Genomic DNA, 8,735 nt, shown 5'->3' on the forward strand with positions numbered 1-8,735 from the left:
TGCGGCGGAAGACGGGAAGGCAGGGAAGCGGGGAGGGCCGCCAGAGACACCAGAGGCTGCGGGCAGGTCCTCGGGGAACGTGATGACCGACCACGAATGCCTGTAGACGGGGCAGGAGCCAGGCGCGGTGAGAGGGCGGTGCCAATTGTATGTATTTCTTTCAACAAAAGAAGAGACCAAACTAGTAGAACGAAAAGGGAAAGTCTGAGCACGCGATGCGGTGCTGCTTGTCGAAGATGAATATGGCGATGCCCTCGGTTTGATGATCACGCACGGCATGCATGCCGTCAAAGACCATATCGTACCCCACAAAGGTGTGCAGCAATTACACATGAAATAAAAATGTGGGGGCCGGGGTGGCGTGCTGGTTAGGGGCGCTGGACTCCCACATGGCTGACCGCAGTTTGAGTGCAGACCCGGTGACTTCCTTTCTCACTGTCTCTCCGTCTCGTTCTCTCTCTCTCCTCACTCTGTCCCTCTCTGGTCAAATTAAAATAAGTAAATAAAGTTAAATAAAATAATTGTTTTTTAAAAAGAAATAAAAAATTTTAAATGGAAAAATGATTAGACACACTACAAAAAACAAGAGAGAGATAGATGGCAAGTAAGTCATTGAAAAGATGCTCAACAGTAGTCATTCGAGGGGGCTACTCTAAACCTCAGCGCGGTGCCGCCGCGTGTCACTCGAGCAACTGACAGTGGCAAGTATGGGCGAGGCTGTGGAGCAACTAGAACTCACACCGCGCCTCGGGGATGCAGTGGACAGCTACCGTGGAAAACCGTCTCCTAAACACTAGCGCACCCTCACTACACACGCTGTCCCCAGATAACCGCCAGAGAAGGAGCAGCGTGTGCCAGAGACCTCTGCGTGGGTTGCAGCAGCTCTGCTGCTAACACCCGAGGCTGAGACAGCACCAGTGTCGACCCACAGGTCCCTGCAGAAGTCAGTTCCCACGTGGCCACGGAATGGATGCTTCTCCCCACATAAAAGAACTGCTGAAGGGGCTGGCAGGTGCCATGGTGGCTAAGGGTGCCGGACTCCCGCATGGCCAACCACGGTTTGAGTCCTAGACCTGGCGGCTTGCTTTCTCACTTTCTCTCTCTATCTCTCTCACTCTGTCTCTCTCTGGTCAAATGAAAATAAATAAATGAATAAAGCTAAATAAAATATATATTTTTTTAATTAAAAGGAACACCTCTGGTCGGCAGTGCCCAGATATTTACTGGGAATGCAGTGGCCTAGGGAAAGTTCAGGAACAAGCCACAGTTCATCCTAGGAGGTCCTCCTGGTACATGTGGGGTGTCCCATGCCCCTCACCCACCTTCCATTTTTCAGTTCATCGCAGAGAAAAATCTGGGTCCCTCATGGACAGAAGTAAGAAGGGCCAAAAAGTCCCTCTACTCCCCTGGCAGGCATGCATGGGGACGCTGCAGTTCCCAGCGGGACATGTGGGATTCACACCAATTCGCTGGAGGCCTCTTAATTGCTCAGCCCTGCGCAGGGAGATGCTGGCGCTCCTGTGGGAGGCCTTTACTGCAGTCTGGGCGGCCCAGGGCCCGGGCAAGTGCCGTAGGCCTGAGGGGGCAATCAGCCACACAGCCACGCTGCTCCAGCCCAGGCCTGCGGAGGTTTTGCCTGGAGGCCTGGTCTCCATTTTAGAAGCCGGGGTCTAGAACAAACCACTTCTGTCCCCTTGACTCAAGGCGGTGACCTTGTGCCCTCGGCTGGCGGAAGGCACCGGGTTGGTAGCTGAAGGGGCCGCAGAAGGCTGCTGTGTCCACCGGGCTGTGGGAGTGGGTGTCGGCTGGCCATGGCATTTTCTGCAAAACCAGCAGCAGGCGAGCTTAGCGTTTCCTTGCTGCTTCCGGTATTTTTATGGCCGACTGTCTCCGGCACCTCCCTGCTGAGCTCAGGTGCTGCGCCCGCCCGCCAGAGCCCAGAGGCTGCCAAGCGGTTCCGAGCGCTCCTTCCCTGCCGGTCCTTCCTCACTCTCTTCTCCTGCTGGGCCTGGCCGAGGCCCTACAACTGCTGGCCACAGTGGTGACAGGGACACCTTATCTCACTCCCTAGGCTAACTTCCCTACTAGTTAAAATGAGTGTCCGTGCCTTTTCGTATCGCCAGGGCCAGGGAGGGGGCCCGGGGTATGGTCACACACAGCCTCTGGTTGCCACTCCTCCTCTGCCTGGGGACCTGGGCGTGCTTGCACACGTGCCTGGTGTGGTTTTCAAGCCGCTGGGGTGGAATGCAGTTGACCACGTAGGGCAGGCTCCCTGCACTCGGTCTAAGGGCCTGGCCCACTGTTCTTTTAAATGTACCTTTATCCAGAAATTTCTCTTAGATTATTTTCTTTTTTTTGGAGAGGTTTTCGCTATAGGGCGCGTGCGCTCGCCAGACAGAGAGAGAGACAGAGACAGAAAGCGAGAAATCACCCCCCAGGGGGGATGGCCACGCCGCAATCCCTTCTCCTCCATTCTCCTCTCGGGATCTTGGGCACGCATGCACACGCGCCCGGCATGGGTTTTAAGCCACCGGGTCCGGGATGCGAACCACGGTCAACTACACGGGAGTCCAGTGACACAGCCATTATGCTAACTGCTGGTTCCCATCTTAGATTCTTGATTTCGTAAGAGTTTTCATCAGAGGTAGGTGTTAAACTGCATCGGATGTTTCCTGCAGGTAAATTTTCTGTTTCATTTATTAATGTAGTGAAATATGACGATAGGGCTTTTTTAATTGCCAGAGGGCACGTGCGCTCACCAGAGTTGGAGGGAGAAGGCAAAAGGGCCCGACAGCGTGGTCATGGTGTGGGCCCTCCCCCGTGTCTCCACCCTGCCAGGATTCTAGGCACACACGCACACACACCTGGCATGTTTCCAAGCTGCCAGAGCTGGGGTTCCAGTGACTTGGCCGTGTGGGATTAATGGAGTAAACCTCGCCCGCTAGTGACGTCCCAGGTACACACTTATCCAGCCTCCTTTGCGGCCGTGCGGCGCGGGGCTCTCGGCTGCGTTCGTGTTAGACGGGCGTGTCGTGTCAGTGTGCACCGGTCTTATCTTGTTGAGGATTCGAGATTCCTTTACCCCATGAAATAAACCGGGTAGCTTTCACTACTTTCCTACTTTATGAAATAATTTAAATAAGAAAGGAATTGGCTGCTCCTTGAGATGTCCGTTTCCTTAGGAGTTCATGAGCCACCTGTCAAGCCATGTGGGCCAGGGGTCCATTGGGGAGGGAGAGTCCTGTGACATTTCAGCTGCCTTCTGGCATGAGTGTGCCGATTTGGGGGTGCCCCTCTCGCTCTCAGGTTCAGGGTCCTTCCTTCACTGGTGAGTGGTCCTTTTTTAAAGACATTTTTGCTATAAGGCGCTACGGTCCTTTCTCCTCCATTCTCAGGATTCTGGACATGCGGAGTCCAGGACTCGAACCGCTGTTGACCATGTGGGAGTCCAGCACCCTAACCACTACGGAAGTGCTGGCCCCGACCAGTCAATGGTCTTTATAACGCTCCTGTATTTTAAATTGTATTCCTTTTTTTCATGAGAGAGAGAGGCAACTCACGGAGTCTCACGTGCCAGGACCCCAGCCTCCCAGCCGCCGGAACCTCAAGCACGTGCAGACGCCCTGTTGTGCTCAGGTCAGCCACGCCCCGACCCAGGCCTGCCACAGCGCTGCAGGGTGCCACCGCGGTGCCCTGCCACCGGCCGCGCAGCCGGACCTCGGTCACACTCGTGTTACCCCGTACGTGGCTTGAGCGGCTCCCTGCTGGAGTGCCGGGGGATTCTCGGTTTCTTGACACTCGCCTGAACTCATTTTCTCAGACAGCGGGGTGGGCTCTTCGGGGCTGCCACTTGGTTCTCATTCTCAGGGTCACATCTCACACTCGTTCCGGCCCCTGAGGTGTCCCGCCGCTGCCTTCCCAGCCCTTCCCCCCATGCTCCCTGGGGAGCGTGTTTAGGGCCATCCCGCCGTCCCCCACTGCAAATGCAGGGCTTCGGCACGTGGTGATTGTGCTGGGACCAAGGGTCACTCGGCTCCAGCTGCTTGCCGTGTGGGCGAGCCGAGGCCCGCTCTGGGCCCGCTCTGGGCCCGCTCCGCACGCGCTCTGAGTGCTGCGAAGGAAAGCGGTTGTCTGCCTCTTAGTTCATCACGGTAGCACATGTGGGGGCAGCGGGAGAGCGGCAGTCCTCCCCCGGCCCTCCCCCGACGGGGCCTGGGGCCTGGGGCCTGGCGAGGCAGTGCCTGGCACGTGCCGGGCGGGCTGCAGTGGCCGCGTGGGATCCCCTGCTCGAGCAGCGCATCACCGCGGCGCCAAGCAGCCAGCTGTGAGTCTCTGTTTTTTAAAAAAGGCTTTTTGTCTTGATTTTTAAAAATCAAACCTAAGAATATTTTGTCTTTGTTAGTGAGTTTTAACCCATCTGTATCTACTGAGTTCTTATCTATCAGGTTGTCAGGAAAGTCAGGACCTATTTTTCCAGAGAGAGGTCTTGTTTGTTTTTCTATAGGGCCCATGTGCTTGCTGGAGACACTGAGATGCAGAGACAGACGGCAAGAAGCCACCCCGAGAGGGGATGGTTACGCCACAGTCCTCCTCCTTCATGCTCCTCTTGGGACTTGGGGCACACGTGCACACATGTCTGCTGGGTCTGAAGCCGCCAAGCCAGGACTCGAACTGTGGTCAACTACATGGGAGTTCAGCGACGTAACCACTGTGCCATCTGCTAGTCCCCATGACGCATCTTACTACACAAAAACTGTGTCACGACTTTCTCGACAACCCAGTATTTGCTGTGGTTTGGGTAAGTTTGTCCCCCAAAGGTTCACGTGCTGGGAGCTTGGCCCCAGTGTAATGGCTTTGGGGACATCCTCCAATTGCTAGGGGTGGGAGGGACACAGAAAGACAGTGGGAATCCCGTCTCTTCTCTGTCTGCACCTGCCCACTGTCCTCTGCTCTGTCAGCCTCATAATGTGGCACCAGCTGTGGCCCGACTCCAGCCCCATGGCCGGACTTCCCAGCCGCCAGGACCGTGAGCCACACAAACCTCTGCTCCTTATCCGTCATCCAGTCTCAGGCGTAAGGGGCCTCGGTCCCTCAGACACTGCCGAGCGTACCCCCGTGCCATCGCGCACCCGTGCGTCACGCCTCCTCACTCCTGCTCTGCGCTCGTCTTCTGCTGCTTCAGGAGTTTCGCATCTGACGCTGCCCTGCGATGGCTCCCTGCCTCGCACTCGCGTCCTCACTGCAGGCACGTTCCATGCCGTCTGCCCTGCCCCTCCCGCCTGCGGTGACAGTGACGGGGAGCTTGGGTGACCGCGGTGGTCTGTGCCCGTCTTGTCTCTCTGTCCTTCTTGCAGCGTCTTGGTCCGTCTCTCCTTCCTTCCACACACCCTCGCGGAGCGTGGACCCTCACGTAGACGCAGGCTGTGCGTTGTTCTGACGCCCTCGTGCCCCGTGGGTATTGGGGCTGTCTGCTGCAGCTCGCGGTGAAGTGGGGGCTTTGTGGCAGCTCGGCCTCACCCAGTTCTGCACTTTCTCTCCCACTAGGGGGCCTGTGCCCAGTAAGTATGGCAGCCAGAGGAGTGTGCACACTCACACAGACACGCCACGCACCCACTCACGCCGGCCAAGGGGCAAGGCTCCTGCACCCCGTCGTGTTCCCAGCTCCTTTCTGTTTAAAAAATTTATTTATTCACTTACTCATTTTAATTAGACCAGAAATGGACAGAGTGAGAGGGAAAGTGAGAAAGCAAGCCGCCCTGTCTGGGACTCAGACTGCGGTCGGCCATGTGGGAGTCCGGCGCCTTCCACCACGCCACCTGCCCCTCCGCAGTCCCTTCCTGGGCTCACTCCCGGACACACTAAATGTGCTTCGTCACAGACCAGGGATGGCTGCTGTCCTAGTGACTGCACGGTCTGCAGCTGGGCGGGGGCGGGGCATCGTGCACAGCTCCCTGGCCGGAGTCACGGGTGCCACGGCGTGAAACGGAGAGCTGGGAGCAGCTGGGTCCTCCACGCTCCCCCACAGGTTGGTCACTTAGGGTTCTGTTTTAGGCCCTATCCATGGCCGCACTGACCTCCCCAAGGAGGACTAGGGACCCCTTCAGATGAGCAGGAACCCCGACTATGTGCAGAAGGGCCCACGGTCACGGGCGGGGTGGGGCGATGCCGAGTCCCGCAGACCGCCAGCCATAGTGCGGTGGCGCACCCACTCACGCCGGCCAAGGGGCAAGGCTCCTGCACCCCGTCGTGTTCCCAGCTCCTTTCTGTTTAAAAAATTTATTTATTCACTTACTCATTTTAATTAGACCAGAAATGGACAGAGTGAGAGGGAAAGTGAGAAAGCAAGCCGCCCTGTCTGGGACTCAGACTGCGGTCGGCCATGTGGGAGTCCGGCGCCTTCCACCACGCCACCTGCCCCTCCGCAGTCCCTTCCTGGGCTCACTCCCGGACACACTAAATGTGCTTCGTCACAGACCAGGGATGGCTGCTGTCCTAGTGACTGCACGGTCTGCAGCTGGGCGGGGGCGGGGCATCGTGCACAGCTCCCTGGCCGGAGTCACGGGTGCCACGGCGTGAAACGGAGAGCTGGGAGCAGCTGGGTCCTCCACGCTCCCCCACAGGTTGGTCACTTAGGGTTCTGTTTTAGGCCCTATCCATGGCCGCACTGACCTCCCCAAGGAGGACTAGGGACCCCTTCAGATGAGCAGGAACCCCGACTATGTGCAGAAGGGCCCACGGTCACGGGCGGGGTGGGGCGATGCCGAGTCCCGCAGACCGCCAGCCATGGTGCGGTGGCTCTCCATCTCTGCATGTGCCCCAGGTGCCCGTCACGGATGTGGCCTGGCGGAGACGATGGGGCTCGGGCTTCTGCCTGGAACGTGAGAGCAGCTTGCTGCTCCGGCCTCCTGCACCCCTGACCAGCGTGGACAGAACAAGGTCCGCCTCTCCTAGGAACAGTCGTGTCTGCGACGGACTTCCCCGGGAGAGGCGTCAGGCATGCCGCGGCACAGCCCAGAGCTGAGGGCAGCCGGGCAGGAGGGAGAGCTGGGTGGGCTGACCCTGACTCTGTCTGCTCCAGGCCTCCTGGACCCGAGGCCTGATCCCGTCCCTTGAGGCACCTTGACGCACGGGGCACTGGCTGGGCCCACCCCTCCCCAGGGCTCCTCCTCGCCCGCCCTGCATTCCAGCCGCTGCCACGTGCGGTGGGGCCCCAGCAGGACAGCGGTGTGCAGAGACTTCCGGAGGGCCACGAGCCCCAGCCACATGGCAGGGTCCATGGGAGCCTGCACCTGCACGTGTCCCAGGCCCCCTCGGGGTGCTGGCACCAGCCCTGGCAGTGCCACCCAGCATGCCGCAGGCCTGGCATCCCTTTGCCTCTGCTTAGGGGACTGAGAGTAACCAGAGGGGTCCAAAGGTCACCACTGGAGAGTGACTGGAGGGCCCCGCATCTGCAGGAGAAGGGGCAGCAGGAGGCCACGCGTACTGCATGAGGGTGGGCCTGACCCTGGCTGAGGGCGGCTCTCCCAGAGGGGCCGTGCCTGCAGGCAAAAGGACAGTGTTGCTTCACCCCCGGCTGTCGTCTGGCCAAGGCGGACAGAGAGCAGCCGAGATGCCGCCCGAGCCCACCTGGGGCTGGGGCTGGGGCTAGGGCTGGGCTGGGGGGCCCTTCCCGAAGCCCGTGTTCATGGGTTATACCCGGAGCCCTGGTCTGCCTGCCCGGGCTCTTCCCTGCTGTCCCCAGGGGTGCCTGACAGAGGCCATGGCCTATCTGTGCACAACCCTCCACAGGGTCCTCCGCAGGGTCCTCCTCGGGTTGTGGGCTGCGTTGGCTCCGGGACATGAAACCAGCTTGCAGGCTCCCAGAACCACCAGCAGTCACTGCCACAGCCTGCCCGGCCTCTGTGGGTCCTGGGCCTCCTCAGTTGGTGCCTCTGCCCTCGAGGCAGTGAGAGGGCAGCCAGGGCCCTCCAGCTCCCACCGCCCTGAACTGCCCTGCTGTCCTCCACACAGCCTGTCCTGCTCCTCCCTACCCTAGAGCCATGTCCGGGAAGGCGCATCCGAGGGTGGACAGGACCCGCCTCTCTTCAAAGCCTGTGCCCACGGAGAGTGGGCCATCTCAGCCAGTCACCAGCCCAAAAGGTTGCAGGTGACATTTGCTTGGGGTCTCCCAGATAGCCAGGAGCAGCCACTGGTCCTGGGTTTCCCGACCCCACTCCCAGGAGCCAGGTGACAGGAAAGGCCCCCATGCTTACAGAGCCACCGTCCCCCACAGGCCCCTCCACCAGGTGGACTGCTCTCCCCAGCAGGTTCTTCTAGGGCCAGATGGCAGAAGCCCAGGGGCCAAGGAGATGGGGTCCTCCCTGCAGCCCCACCCTGTCCCACTCCAGCCCAGCCAAGTGGTCCTCCTGCCCAGTTACACAGCCAGAGCCTGGGGGAGCTTGAGCCAGGAGGGGCCTGGGGGCCCTTGTACCTAGTCAATGCCAGCAAGGCCTTAGCTGTCACACAGAACTTTCCAGAACCTGTGCTGGGCCACGGCCAGAGCAGACCGAGCTGCCGCAGGAGGATAGGCCCTGATCCTGGTGAGGCGTGTGTCCAGATAGTCCCTCGGGCCTACAGGGAGCACAGCACAGAGCCGTCGGCGGGCTTGGCGGAGCAGAGAGGGGAGGTGGGGCCGGTGCACCGAGGACAGGCCACTGCTGTCTCCGTGAGCAGCGAGTTCGGGGCCAAGTCGGGGG

General features: G+C 59.7%; 1 protein-coding gene across 1 annotated transcript in view; it reads left to right on the forward strand.

Annotated features, from left to right (window-relative positions):
• The window catches only part of CCDC57 (coiled-coil domain containing 57), a 96,259-nt gene that overhangs the window by 85,263 nt on the left and 2,261 nt on the right, over window positions 1-8,735 (forward strand). The window contains exons 27-29 of the mRNA XM_027770826.1: window positions 6,821-6,994; window positions 8,036-8,146; window positions 8,231-8,579. Of these exons, the coding sequence (XP_027626627.1) occupies window positions 6,821-6,994; window positions 8,036-8,146; window positions 8,231-8,579 (634 nt within the window). The remainder of the gene's footprint in view (window positions 1-6,820; window positions 6,995-8,035; window positions 8,147-8,230; window positions 8,580-8,735) is intronic.

The sequence above is a fragment of the Tupaia chinensis genome, unplaced genomic scaffold, assembly GCF_000334495.1.
Source record: "Tupaia chinensis unplaced genomic scaffold, TupChi_1.0 Scaffold000159_1, whole genome shotgun sequence".
NCBI classification, from domain to species: Eukaryota; Metazoa; Chordata; class Mammalia; order Scandentia; family Tupaiidae; genus Tupaia; species Tupaia belangeri.